Source organism: Oryctolagus cuniculus, chromosome 11 (genome assembly GCF_051225735.1).
Source record: "Oryctolagus cuniculus isolate XC-2025 breed Fujian yellow rabbit chromosome 11, ASM5122573v1, whole genome shotgun sequence".
Classification (NCBI taxonomy): domain Eukaryota; kingdom Metazoa; phylum Chordata; class Mammalia; order Lagomorpha; family Leporidae; genus Oryctolagus; species Oryctolagus cuniculus.
Window position 1 is genome coordinate 66,563,932 of NC_142877.1, and position 14,786 is coordinate 66,578,717.

Sequence of the window (14,786 nt, forward strand, 5' to 3'; positions counted from 1 at the left end):
CAGGAGCCCAGAGCTCCATCTGGGTCTCCCATGTGAGTGGCAGGGACCCTAGTACTGGAGCCATTTTCCACTGCCTCCCCAGGAGCATTAGCAAGAAGCTGAGTAGACACGATTTGAACAAGCATTCTGATATAGGATTACTAGTGTTACAGGCAGTGACTTAACCCACTGCACCATAATGCCAGCCCCAAGAACATACTTAATCAAGACTGAAAGAGTTGGGGGCTGGCACTGTGGCGCAGTGGGTTAATGCCCTAGCCTGAAGTGCCGGCATACAATATGAGCGCCAGTTCGAGACCCGGCTGCTCCACTTCCAATCCAGCTCTCTGCTATGACCTGGTATGGCAGTAGAAGATGGCCCAAGTCCTTGGACCCCTGCACCCACGTGGGAGATGCAGAAGAAGCTCCTGGCTCTTGGCTTCGGATTGGTGCAGCTCTGGCCATTGTGGCCAATTGGGGAGTGAACCATCTGATGGAAGACCTCTCTCTCTCTCTCTCTCTCTGCTTCTCCTCTCTCTGTGTAACTCTGATTTTCAAAGAAATAAATAAATCTTAAAAAAAAAAGATTGAAAGAGTTAACCTATGTGAGGTGCTTAGAACAGCATGTAGCACACAGCAGGTGCTCAATAACTGTTAGCTATAATTAGTTAACTTGTTTATTTTTACATAATTTTTTATTTGAGAGGTCGAGACACAGAGAGTGCTCCCATCCATTATTTCACTCCCCAAATGCCCACAACACCTAGGACCAATCTAGGCCCAAGTCAGGACCCAGAAATACAATCTAGGTGTCCCACATGACTGTCAGGGACCCAATCACTTGAACCATTATCAGCTGCCTCCCAGGGTCCACATTAGCAGGAAGCAGGAGTCAGGCACTGGCACCCAGAATCAAACCCAGACACTCAGATATGGGATGTGGGCATATAAACCACTAGGGTAAACACCTACTACCCCATTACATATTTTTTAAGTGCCTATTATGTATTGAGCCCTGTGCTGTATGCTGGAGAAATGGTTCAAATCCTCTAGGGGTTCACAAATTAGTGGGAAGGTGGACAAGCCAACACACTAACAGAAGAAAGAGTAAGGATGAGAAGTGCTGTGTGTGACCTGCTGTGGGGGTGGGAGTATCTGCGAGGATCAGGGTGATTAAGTGACAGGAGATGAGAGGGAGAGAGGCAGGTTACAGCAAAGGGAAGGGCTTTCGCAAAAGTCCAGAGAAAAGTGAGCTTGTCACAGACAAAAGGTTCTTTCTTGTGGCTGAAGTACAGAGGGAAACCGGATGGAGCTGCAATTAGAGCAGGGGGTGGATGGTGAAGAACCTGGGCCACCAATTAAGATGTTTGGACTTTAATCCTGAGGACAATGAGGGACCACTGAAGGGTTAAGAACACTATCTTATCAGATTCATGAACTGCATGAAAAAAATTCCATTTTCTCGGCAACTCTAAGCTGGTGCCATTATTTGACTATAAATGTCATATTCAGCTCTAGTGACTGTTCTCACTTTAGCATTTATTCACTTCTTGACATCTTCCCTTCTGGTCTCCACTCTCCTGTTTGGTCTGTACTGACTTGCTTCGTAAAAGCATCATTAGAAGATGTTAGGGAGAATGTTGTAGTGCCGTGGGTTAAGCAGCTGCCTGCAATACCATCATCCCATATGGGTGCCAGCTCCAGTCCCAGCTGCTCCACTTCCGATCCAGCTCTCTGCTAATGCTCCTGGGAAAGCAGTGGAAGATGGCCCAAGTGCTTGGGCCCCTGCCACCAACATGACAGACCCAGAAGAAGCTCCTGGCTCCTGGCTTCGGTCCAGCCCAGCCCTGGCCATTGCGAGCATTTGGGGAACGAGCCAGTGTATAGAAGATTCTCTCTGCCCAGCCCTGGCTGTTGCAGCCATTTGAGAAGTAAAAAAGCAGATAGAAATTCTCTCATTCTCTTTCTCTCTCTCATTCTCTCCTTCTCTCTCTCTCTCCTTTCAAACCTCCCCCTTTCTCTTTGTCATTCTTTCCAATAAATGACCTTAACAAAGAAAAATTGTGCAGAGAATGTAATGAACACACTTGCACCTCTACCCAGCAAATACTTCAGCATATGTACTTCAGACATTTTTTTTAAGTCAGTCCCTTATGCTCCCTTTCCTGAACTCACCTCCTCTCCCCAGAGGTAGCCACTCTCTTTAATGTAAATCAATACCTTTAATGTCTTCAGACTGTTATCCAATATATAGGCATCCCTAAACCATACAGTATTTTGGTCTACATTTATGTCAATGGCACCATACTATATATAACTTTCTACAACATTTTTTTCAAATCTTCATTATATATTGAGATATATCTATAGAGCTATCAACAGATCTAAGTCATTCCTTTTAGTACTATATGGTATTTATTTGCCCATTCAATTATCAATATACATTTCAATTTGCTGCTACTATAAACACTGCTGTTTGGGCCGAAGCTGTGGCGCAGCGGGTTAACGCCCTGGCCTGAAGCGCTGGCATCCCATATGGGAGCTGATTGGAGACCCGGCTGCTCCACTTCTGCTATGGCCTGGGAAAGCAGTTGGGGATGTCCCAGGTCCTTGGGCCCCTGCACCCATGTTGGAGACCCGGAAGAAGCTCCTGGCTCCTGGCTTCAGATTGGCACAGCTCCAGGCATTGCAGCCAATTGGGGAGTGAGTCATTGGATGGAGGACCTCTCTCTCTCTCTGCCTCTCCTCTCTCTGTGTAACTCTGACTCTCAAATAAATAAATAAATAACAAACCATTTAGCCATGGCTTACTTGGCTAATCCTCCGCCTGTGGCGCTGCCATCCCATATGGGCTGGGTTCTAGTCCCGGTTGCCCCTCTTCCAGTCCAGCTCTCTGCTGTGGCCCGGGAGGGCAGTGGAGGATGGCCCATGTGCTTGGGCCCCTGCACCCGCATGGGAAACCAGGAAGAAGCACCTGGCTCCTGGCTTCGGATCGGTGCAGCGCTGGCCGTGGCGGCCATTAGGGGAGTGAACCAACGGAAGGAAGATCTTTCTCTCTGTCTCTCTCACTGTCTATAACTCTACCTGTCAAATAAATTTTAAAAATAATAATAATAAACATTGCTGTTAAAATGTTCTTGAGCATAATATTTTGAAATTACATACATTTGAGGCATAAACTAAGAATGGAATTGCCTGTAACACGAGCATCCCATATGAGCGCTGGTCTGAGTCCCAGCTGCTCCACTTCTGATTCAGCTCACCACTAATGTGCCTGGGAAAGGCAGCAGCAGATGACCAATTACTTGGGTCCCTGCACCCAGGAAGGAAACCAGGATGGAGTTCCTGATTCCTGGCTTCATCTTGGCCCAGCCTAAGCTGCTGTAGCCATTTTGGGGGTGAACCAGTATTGGAACATTCATTCTCTCTCTCTCTCTTTCTCTCTCCCTCTCTAACTCTGCCTTTCAAATAAATGAATGAATCTTTTTAAAAATGCATGACTTCAAAACCTTCACACAAAAATAAACTTGTCCATTTTTCTTGAACTTTCTGAAGTACCCTCTTAGCAAGCAGTGAGTTAAATGCTGTAATGGATGAAAATTCATAATAATGGATGAAAATGGCATTTGTCCTTCAAGAATCCTTTTTGCTTCTATAAATACCAACTAGCACTGATTGCTCACTTTGCCCTATTCACTGTGCTAAATGCATCACATGATCTCACTTGATCTACACAATGACCCTAAGAGGAGTTACATTATTTTCCCCATTTCACAAATGAAGAAACTGAGACACAGTCTTTTCAAGATGGTATCGGAACTGGGATTTGAAGCCAGGCCATCTGACTCCAGGGCTTGTGTTCTTGGGCACCTTATACTACTCTGTTTGCTTAATCCAGATCCTCCCACCCCCTCCTCCTCCAGCAACATCAGAGGATACTACTTTGTAATCTCACAGCATCCTAGGAATATATCTGTGGAACAAGTCATTGCTTTGAATTTTTTAAGATTTAATTGTTTATTTATTTGATACAGCAACAGAGACAAAGAAAGAGAAGAGAAAGAGAGAGAGAGAAGGAGAGAGAGAGAGAGAATATCTTCCATCTACTGGTTCACTTCCCAAATGGCTGCAATGGTCTGAGCTGGGTCAGGCCAAAGTCAGGAGCCAGAAACTCTATCCAGGTCTCCCATGTGGGTGGCAGGGGTCCAAGCACTTGAGCCATCTTCTGCTGCCTTCCCAGGTGCATTAGCAACAAACTGGATCAGAAGCAGAGCAACCAGGACCCCAAATGGCACTCTGATATGAAATGCCAGAGTTGAATGTGGTGGCCCCAGCCCATGGCTTAAATAAGTATGTTCAAATGTTTCTTTTTTTTTAAAGATTTATTTATGTATTTGAAAGTCAGAGTTACACACAGAGAGAAGGAGAGGCAGAGAGAGAAAGAGGTCTTCCATCTGCTGGCTCACTGCCCAACTGGCCGCAATGGCCAGAGCTGCATCAATCCAAAGCCAGGAGCCAGGAGTGTCTTCTGGGTCTCCCCTGCAGGTGCAGGGGCCTAAGGAGTTGGGCCACATTCCACTGCTTTCCCAGGCTATAGCAGAGAGCTGGATCAGAAGTGGAGCAGCTGGGACTCGAACCAATGCCTATACGGAATGCTGGCACTACAGATGGCGGCTTTATCCGCTACACCACAGTGCTGGCCCCAAGTGTTTCTTTTTTTTTTTTTTTTTTTTTAAGATTTATTTATGATTTTGAAAGAGTTACAGAGAGAGAGAGAGAAAAAAAAAAACCTTCCATCTGCTGTTTCACTTCCCAGATGGCTTCAACAGCCAGGATTGGGCCAGGACAAAACCAGATGCAATGTGCTTCATCCAAATCTCCCATGTGGGTGGCAGAGGCCCAAACACTTGGTCATCTTCCACTGCTTTTCCCAGGCAATTAGCAGGGTGCTGGATAGGAAGTGGAGCAGCCGAGACTTGAACCAGTGCCCACATGGGATACCGGTGTCACAGGTGGTAGCTTTAACCACTATGCCAAAACGCCAGCCCCAAAATATCTGTTTCTTTTAAAAGAGGATTCTATTATTCTTTATAGACTGTATCACACAAAGTAATCATTCAATAATACATCTTAGTGAATAAATGAATGCTACAGAATCACCAAGGATGAAACAACTGATTATAAAATGTGGTGATCTTCTCTGGCAAAAAAAAAAAAAAAACTAAATGAAAGATCTCTGCGAGTGAGATTCCAGTAGAAAGAATGGGCCATCAAAGAAGGAGGTACCTTTCTCTGAAGGGAGGAGAGAACTTCCACTTTGACTATGACCTTGTCTTAATATGATCAGAGTCGGTGAACTCAAAAGGCTTCCATAGCCTTGGCAACTCACGACTAGAGCCTAGGGAGATTACTGACACCATAAACAAGAGTGTCAAATTGTTAAGTCAACAACAGGAGTCACTGTGTACTTACTCCTCATGTAGGATCTCTGTCCTTAATGTGTTGCTCAATGTGAATTAATGCTATAACTAGTACTGAAACAGTATTTTACACTTTATGTTCTGTGTGGGTGCAAACTGATGAAATCTTTACTTAATATATACTAAATCGATCTTCTGTATATAAAGATAATTGAAAATGTAAAAAACAAAAAAAAAAAGTGGCGTTCTTAACTATCTTGAGAAAAGAAGTACATGGTAAGAAAATGGACCAGGTTGTGAAAGGTACAGTTGTTACCCATATAAGAAGCCTCATGGAGGGGGCCAGCACTGTGGTGTAATAGGTTAAGCCTCTACCTGTTGTGTCAGCAGTCCTGGCTGCTCCACTTCCAATCTAACACCGTGCTAATTGCGTGGGAAAGCAGTGGAGGATGGCCCAGGTGCTTGGGCCCCTGCACCCTAGTGGGAGACCTGGAAGAAGCTCCTGGTTCCTGGTGACTTGCTGCCATTTGGAGAGTGAACCAGCAGATGGAAGACTTCTCTTTGTGGCTCTCCCTCTATCTGTAATTCTGCCTCTCAAATACATAAATACACGTGGAGGAGCAGGTATTTAGCATGGAAGTTAAGAGGCCCCCATCCTACACTTGAGTACCAGAGTTTGATTTCCAGCAGTAGCTCCTGACTCCAAATTCCTACTAAGGTAGCCTCTGGGAGTCAGCAGTGATGGCACAAGTGACTGGGTTTCAGTCACTCATGTGGAAGATACTCATTCCAGCTCTAACCCAGCCCTGGTCATTGCAGGCATTTAAGAAGTTACTCAGTAGATGGGAGCTCTCTGCCAGCCTCTGTCTCTTTCTCTTTCTGCCTCTCAATAAAGAAAAAAAGGAACAGAAGGAGGAGGAGGAGGAAGAAGAAGCAACAGCAGAAGAAGCAGAAGCAACATAAGTAGAAGAAAGAAGCTGCCAGCCTTATGGAGCCAGGCTTGGCTGGCGAGCAGTTGTTTTCTGGGAGGAAAGCAGGAAGGACTCCAGTGCCTTACTGAAGACCTGTAAGCCTATGACCAAAAGAACGAAGGCATAATGGAAACTTGAGCCAAGTGAAAGTTAAATCACAAGGAAAACTTATATAGTATAAAGAGAAAACTGTTGAGAATGGAAAGGGATGTCTCAAGAGTTGACCTTAGAAAGGGCACAGCATCCTAGCAGAAAAGGAGATTAAACAGTTTATCTTTCAAAGGAGAAACTGGTTCTAAAAAACAAAGCTGCACTGAAGGAACAAGTTAGCACAGACAGGAAGATGACTGTACATGATAAAACACAGAAATAAGGAAAATTCTAAGTTGTGGCATTGAGTAAGGACCTCGTATTCATAGAGAATGACTAGTCAATTACATCTATGGTTATTAATTGGTACCATGCAAGGAATTATGTGACACTCATTTTTTTGCACACACTACAGAGCTTAGTACAAAGTCACCAAACTATAATAACCAGAAAACTCAGAAAAGGAGTGGGCATTGTGGTACAGTGGGTTAACGTGGTTAGAATGCCTGCATACCAAAAAAAGTGTCTGGGATTGAGACCTATCTCCACTTCCAATCCAGCTTCCTGCTAATATGCCTGGGAGGCAATGGAAGATGGTCCAAAATCTTGGGTTCCTGCGACCCACACAGGAAACCTGGATAGAGTACCAAGCTCCAGGCTTCAGTGCCCAGTCCTAGCTACAGCAGGCATTTGGAGAGTACACCAGCAGATGGAAGATCTTTCTCTCTGTCTTTCCCTCTGTCTCTGTCACTTGGCCTATCAAATAGATAAATTAAATAAATCTGTTTTAAAAAATCAAGAAAAGGAAGACTAATGCATTTGTGCTTGGCACAAATATACTTATTTCTTATTAAAATGATAATTAAAAAAGATTACAATAACTAGAAATATTTCTGTTTTTGCTATGGCTACTGTAGGAAATTACCACAAACCTGGTGGCTTTTTTTTTTTTTTTGGAAAGATTTATTTTATTAATTTGAAAGACAGAGTTACTAGTTCACTCCTCAAATGGCTGCAATGGCTGGAACTGGGCAGATCCAAAGCCAAGAGCCAGGAGCTTCTTCCAGGACTCCAACGTGGTTGCAGGGGCCCAAGAGGTTGGGCCTTCTCTGCTTTCCCAGGCACATTAGCAGGGAGCTGGATTGGAAGTGGGGCAGCCAGGCCGGCACCGCGGCTCACTAGGCTAATCCTCCGCCTTGCGGCGCCGGCACACCAGGTTCTAGTCCCGGTCGGGGTGCCGGATTCTGTCCCGATTGCCCCTCTTCCAGTCCAGCTCTCTGCTGTGGCCCGGGAGTGCAGTGGAGGATGGCCCAAGTCCTTGGGCCCTGCACCCGCATGGGAGACCAGGAGAAGCACCTGGCTCCTGCCATCGGAGCAGCGCGGTGCGCCTGCCCGCACCCTCCGCGGCGGCCATTGGAGGGTGAACTAACGGCAAAAGGAACACCTTTCTCTCTGTCTCTCTCTCTCTCTCACTGTCCACTCTGCCTGTCAAAAAAAAAAAAAAAAAAAAAAAAGGAAGTGGGGCAGCCAGCACTCAAAATGGTGCCCATATGAGATGCCAATCATAGGCAGCAGCTTTTGTGGCTACGCCACAATGCTGGCCCCAACCTGGCAGCATTAAACAACCCAAATTTATTCTCTAATAGTTCTGAGGGTCAAAAGTCGAAAATGGGTCTCACTGTTCAGAAATCCAAAATAGGTTTCTAAAATAAATGACAAGCCAGTGCCACGGCTCACTAGGCTAATTCTCCACCTTGCGGCGCCAGCACACTGGGTTCTAGTCCCGGTCGGGGCGCCGGATTCTGTCCCGGTTGCCACTCTTCCAGTCCAGCTCTCTGCTGTGGCCGGGGAGTGCAGTGGAGGATGGCCCAAGTGCTTGGGCCCTGCACCCCATGGGAGACCAGGAGAAGTACCTGGCTCCTGCCATCGGAGCAGCGCGGTGCTCCTGCCGCAGCCTGCCGTGGCGGCCATTGGAGGGTGAACCAACGGCAAAAGGAACACCTTTTCTCTCTGTCTCTCTCTCTCTCACTGTCCACTCTGCCTGTCAAAAATAAATAAATAAATAAATAAATAAATAAATAAAAATTAAAAATAAAATAAAATAAAATAAATGACAGCAGAACTTCACACTTGTCAAGGATTTTAGGGAAAATTTGTTCCCTGCCTTGCTAGCTCCAGGTGCTGCCCACACTTCCTGGCTCATGGCCCCCTCCCACCTTCAAAACTAGCAACAGGTGGTAGAGACTTTCTTATGCTTCATCACACTATCACTGACTCTTCTGCCTCCCTCTGACACTTTTTTTTTTTTTTTAAGAGTTTATCTAGGGGCCGGCGCCGTGGCACACTAGGTTAATCCTCCACCTGCAGCGCTGGCATTCCATATGGATGCCGGTTCAAGTCCCAGTTGCTCCTCTTACAGTCCAGCTCTCTGCTGTGGCCAGGGAAAGCAGTGGAAGATGGCCTAAGTGCTTGAGCCCCCTCACCCTCATGGGAAACCAGGAAGAAGCACCTGGCTCCTGGCTTCGCACAAATGGCACAGCTCCAGCCGTTGCAGCCATTTGGGGAGTGAACCAACAGAAGGAAGACCTTTCTCTCTCTCACTGTCTGTAACTCTACCTGTCAAATAAATAAATAAAATCTTTTAAAAAAAGAGTTTATCTATTTGAAAAGCAAAGTTAGAGAGAAGGAGAGACAGAGAGAGATCTTCCATTTGCTGTTTCACTCCCCAAATGGAGCAATGGCAAGGCTGGGAAAGGCTCAAACCAGGAGCCTAGAACTCCATCTGGGTCTCCCACACAGGTGGCAGGGACCCAAGCATTTGGGCTATCTTCTGCTACTTTCTCACGGATATTAGCAGTGAGCTGGATTAGAAGTGGGGCAGCCGGAACTCAAACCGGCACACATATGGGATGCCACTGTCAGAGGTGGACACTTAACATGCTATACTGCAACATCAGGCCTCTCCGCCACTTCTGAAGAAGTGATTGCACTGAGCCCCCCCCCCCCCCAGATAATCCACATTAATTTCCCTATCTTAGATCAACTGATTGGGGCCAGTGCTGTGGCATAGCGGGTAAAGTTGCCGCGTGTAGTGCCGGCATCCCATATGGGCACCACTTTGAGTCCCAGCTGTTCCACTCCCAATCCAACTCTCTGCTGTGGCCTGGGAAAGCAGTGGAAGATGGCTGAAGTCCTTGGCCCCCTGCACCTGCATGGGAGATCTGGAAGAAACTCCTGACTCCTGGCTTTGGATGGGTACAGCTCTGGCTGTTGCGGCCAATTGAGCAGTGAAGCAGCGGATGGAAGACCTCTCTCTCTTTCTGCCTCTCCTTCTCTCTCTGTGTAACTCTGACTTTCAAATAAATATATAAATCTTAAAAAAAAAAAAAGATCAACTGATTAACAACTTACACCCCATTTATAATTTTAATCCTCCTTTGCTATGTAATCTAACATATAGGGTTCTCTTTTGGAAGTATTGTGTCTACCATAACTTCCAAAGTTAAACTACCTTGTACAATATGAACATTCAATAATTCTTTCAATAATGTTGACATCCTGGAGTTGTTCAGCATATTTATAGACATTACACAGTCTTCTATATGCCAAAAGGTAAGTCCTGTACATTAAAAAAGAATGACCAAAGAAATTACCAAGCCTTGTTTGTAGGAATTGTGGCTTAGCCTTGATCAATTGAGTTTTTTGGTTGTTGTTGTTTTTTTTTTTTTTTTTTTTTTTTTTTTTTTTTTTTTGACAGGCAGAGTGGACAGTGAGAGAGAGAGACAGAGAGAAAGGTCTTCCTTTGCCGTTGGTTCACCATCCAATGGCCACCACAGCCAGCGCACTGCTGTCAGCACACAGCACTGATCCAAAGGCAGGAGCCAGGTGCTTCTCCTGGTCTCCCATGGGGTGCAGGGCCCAAGCACTTGGGCCATCCTCCACTGCACTCCCTGGCCACAGCAGAGAGCTGGCCTGGAAGAGGGGCAACCGGGACAGAATCCGGTGCCCCGACCGGGACTAGAACCCAGGGTGCTGGCGCCGCAGGCGGAGGATTAGCCCATTGAGCCGCGGCGCCGGCCAATCAATTGAGTTTTATCATCAAACTTTTCAGTTTCTGACAGCTTATAACAACTATATATATATATATATATATATACTGTCTCTTTTTGGGGAGAGTAACAATATCCTAACATCGTTATTTTTTGGCAAAACAATAAATGCTTGCACTGGAGATAGCAGAAAAGCCTGAGCATTTAAAGCTTTTAAAGATATTTAATAAAGGAAATTTTAAATTTTTAAATTTTAGTTTAAGAAAATAGAAATAGCAGTGAGGAAAAAGGCAAACTATCACTTCTAACCTTTACGCAAAAAAGAAGCAAACAAACTTGCACAGTGATATTACACCTCAGGGAAATTTTGAATATAAAAATATCCTGCTTTTCATTTATTTTTTTCTTTTTTTACAGACACATTCAAAACAAGTTATGATTCCCTCCAGCAAAATTGCTCCATCCAGGGTTTCGCCAACCTCTCCCTTTCGAACATCAACCTCTCCCTTGCGGGTGGGCGGTAAAGCAAGAGAAAGAAAGAGGCTAGACACCTGTCCCCAGTGGAAAAAGGAAGCACACACCTGGAGAGCAGCTCAGACAAAGGGAGCCAACGGGGAAAAACAGTAATTGGAGGAGACTGTGCTTCCAATCTGCTGCTGGTTTATAAAGTAAATCTACTCTCAGGGGACAGGGATACAGTAGTAGCATACCAAAAACTGGGACAAGACAGGCTGTGCCAGATTCCATCTCCTGCAAGGCTCCACTCTCCTTCCCGGCGGTCCACCTAGCGTGGATCAAGAGGCCCTCCCGACATCACCAGGCATCCCGTGAACTTCTCATAAAAGCATGCAAGCATTCATTTATTCAGTCACTGTGCACCTAACATGCTCTACGCACTTGGGACAAAAAAATAAATAAAAAAGTATACATGGAATAGGGATGCTTAACACTTGGAATTAGTAGCTCTGGCGTTGATTTTCTGTCCCCACCCACTCACAACCGCTTCTAAGAAAGGGCTCTGTTTCGTTTTGTAAGTTGCTTTTGTTTTGCTGTGTTTTGTTCTTCCCTGTCATCCTCCGGATAGAGCACAATGCCTGGCACAGACTAAGTACTTATTGAACTGAGGAGTGACTTCAGAGCGTATTTTTGATAGGAAGCTACGTTCTCAAATCTGTAGCCCCGCGGGTAGACACGATACGAATGGGACAAGCAACCTTTCCTGGCCGAGTTCAGGGCGGGGAGTCCAGGGCGGGATGCCGGAGGGCCGGGATTGCGGAGCTCCGGACCCAGGTGCTCGCTGCGCGCCCAAGCCCGCCCGCGCGCCTCACCAGCTCAATGGCCACCACGTCCCGCAGCGCCACGGCTCGCCGGATGGACTTGGGCGGGTTCTCGGTCAGGTAGATGAGACGGTCGCTGAGCACCACGTACTTGAAAGTGTGGTTCTCCGAGTCGGACACCACAACACACGGCTCGTAGGCGCGGATGGCGTCGTAGACCTCGGGCGCCAGACGCCTCCGCAGGAACGCATCCAGGCGGCTGTTCATGCGCGCGGGGAAGCCGGACCGCGCCGGGCTGCCCATGCTCGGCGCGCGCCGGGCCAAGTGCAGGGGGCGACTGGCCCCCAGCCCCGCCCGCCTCCGCGCCACTGGCGGTGGAACCCCTGCCGCCACAAAGCCGCCCACTCCACCGCGTTTCCCCCAGGGCGCGGAAGAGCCAAAGCCAACTTCAGGGGGTTCTGCCTCCAATCTTTGTCCTAACCGCAGACAACGATGGGCGGGGCAAGACGCTGGTCCTTAGGGCTGGGCTGACGGGCAACCAGGTTAATCGCGACAGAGTGCCCTGCGAATTTAGGGGCCCTCTAGGCCCACCCCTCACCCTGCCCCAGCCCTGCCTACTCCAATTTTTGGGGACCGCTCTACCCTATACTAACTTTATCCATAAAGGAATTCAGCTTTATTGTGGTCTCTCTTTAAAATATTTGAAAATGTTTATTTATTTTTTTAAACATTTATTTATTTGAAAGTTACAGAGAGAGAGAGATTGCGAGAGATCTTCCATCTTCTGGTTCACTCCCTAGAGGGCCACATCATGGCCAGGGCTGGGCCAAGCCTAAGCCAGGAAACAGGAGCTGCTTCTAATTCTCCCATGTGGGAAATAGGGGCCCAGGCACTTGGGCCATGGTCCACTCTTTTCCCAGGCCATTAGCAGGGAGTTGGATTGGAAATGGATCAGCCAGGACATGAACCAGCACCCATAAGGGATACCAGGGTTGCAGGCAGTGGTTTTACCCACTATGCCACAAAGCTGGCCCCTATTCTGGTCTCTTTTTTTTTTTTTTTTTTTTTTTAAACTTTTATTTAATGCATATAAATTTCCAAAGTACGACTTATGGATTACAATGGCTTTCCCCCCATACCGTCCCTCCCACCCACAACCCTCCCCTTTCCCACTCCCTCTCCCCTTCCATTCACATCAAGATTCATTTTCGATTATCTTAATATACAGAAGATCAGCTTAGTATACATTAAGTATGGATTTCAACAGTTTGCTCCCACACAGAAACATAAAGTGAAAAATAATAGATGATTTTTTTAAATGATGATGAAATCAGAGCAGACCTATTGTCATGTTTAATCCCAGTGAGAGTCAAGTTGGGAATTGATAATTTCTTTCTTTTTTTTTTTTTTTTTTTTTTTTTTTTTTTTTACACAGAGGATCAGTTTAGTATGCATTGAGTAAGGATTTCAACAGTTTGCACCCCCATAGAAACACAAAGTGAAATATATTGTTTGAGTACTCGTTATAGCATTAAATCTCAATGTACAGCACATTAAGGACAGAGATCCTACATGAGGAGTAAGTGCACAGTGACTCCTGTTGTTGACTTTACCAATTGACACTCCTGTCTATGGCATCAGTAATCTCCCTATGCTCCAGTCATGAGTTTCCAAGGCTATGGAAGCCCTTTTAATTCCTATTCTGGTCTCTTAAGAGAGAAACTTGAAAGAGATGGAATTTAACAATGTATTTTGAACCCTAGAATCCTATTAAGACATAGATTTAGCATTTGATTATAACATTGTCTGGTCTACTTCTGTAGTTCTGTTAAGTTAAATGTTGGTCTTCTTTTCTCCAACTAGTTAAAAGCTCTGTGAGAGTTGGGATTCTTGCAAGTTGACTTAGACACAGTCAAGCCTACCTAAGGAATATGCCGTGTCCCCGTGCCCTGGATGATCTAGGTAGGATGAAGGAGATGGCGAGGTGGACGTCTTAAACAGCTGGAGCTGATTGGCTGAGAATGCTGATCACACGGGCATCAGACTGCAGTAGTGAAAGTAGTGCTGAGCTTTTACAGGCCAGGAGTCATTTACAAATTAGGAGAGAGATGAGAGGAACACCACAGAAACTTGGCCTAGGTGAGAGCTTCCGTTTTTATTTCAAATCCTAGAAAGTCATTCATTCCCCTGCTTCCTTCACCCAAAGACCTGATCATGGAAAACACGGTGGTTCAGCTACATACATCCTGAATCCAATTATACATACTTTGTTGTAATTTACAGTCTCCTTTTCTTCCTATCCTACTATTGTGTACTGAATGTTATAAATAATTTCAATATACACTATTTCTTTTCTTGGAGAGACTGTATTTCGAGAGCAAGGAGAGAAGTGCCATCTGCTGGCAGAATCTTATTGACCCAGCACTTAGTGTTTTCTTAGGATCTGATCATACATCTGACCCCTCACAACTTCAACACTGGATGAAAGGAGAACACCATCCCTTATGAACTTGATTGATAAAGGAAGCCTCCTTATTGGAAGTAAAGGCGATTCCTTATCTAAAGCACTCCACAAACCAACAGAAAGGCAAAGGCCCTTCACCTCTGCAGAAGAGCCTCACCCGGGAGTGCAGCTGAGAAGCAAATGACTGTATCAGAGGTGGAAAATGAGACTTGAGTAGGGGAAAAGCCCTCACCCCATGCTGCTGTTCTGGGTTCCCCAGGCCTCCTGCTTCACACTCACTTCACAGGACTAAGAAAAAGAATGGCTGGACCAGGACTAGAAAAGACAGATACCTGATTTATCTGCCAGGAAGCCCATCATGAATACACTTAACAAAGATTAGGATGAAGCACACAAAGAAAAATATTTGACACAGGGATTGGTGATTAAGATGATTGTAGTTAAACTGTTAACTTTGGGGCACACAGAGGGGGCAGAATTGGAGTTTCCAGGCACTCCGTGTTCTACACCACCGTTGCCAAGGTAACAGCAAAGTT

General features: G+C 45.9%; 1 protein-coding gene across 1 annotated transcript in view; it reads right to left on the bottom strand.

Moving 5' to 3' along the window:
* The window catches only part of C11H12orf56 (chromosome 11 C12orf56 homolog), a 97,740-nt gene extending 85,475 nt beyond the window's left edge, over positions 1–12,265 (bottom strand). The window contains exon 1 of the mRNA XM_008256734.5: positions 11,838–12,265. Coding sequence (XP_008254956.2) covers positions 11,838–12,089 — 252 coding nt within the window. The 5' untranslated portion in view covers positions 12,090–12,265. The remainder of the gene's footprint in view (positions 1–11,837) is intronic.
* Positions 12,266–14,786: the final 2,521 nt, after the last annotated feature.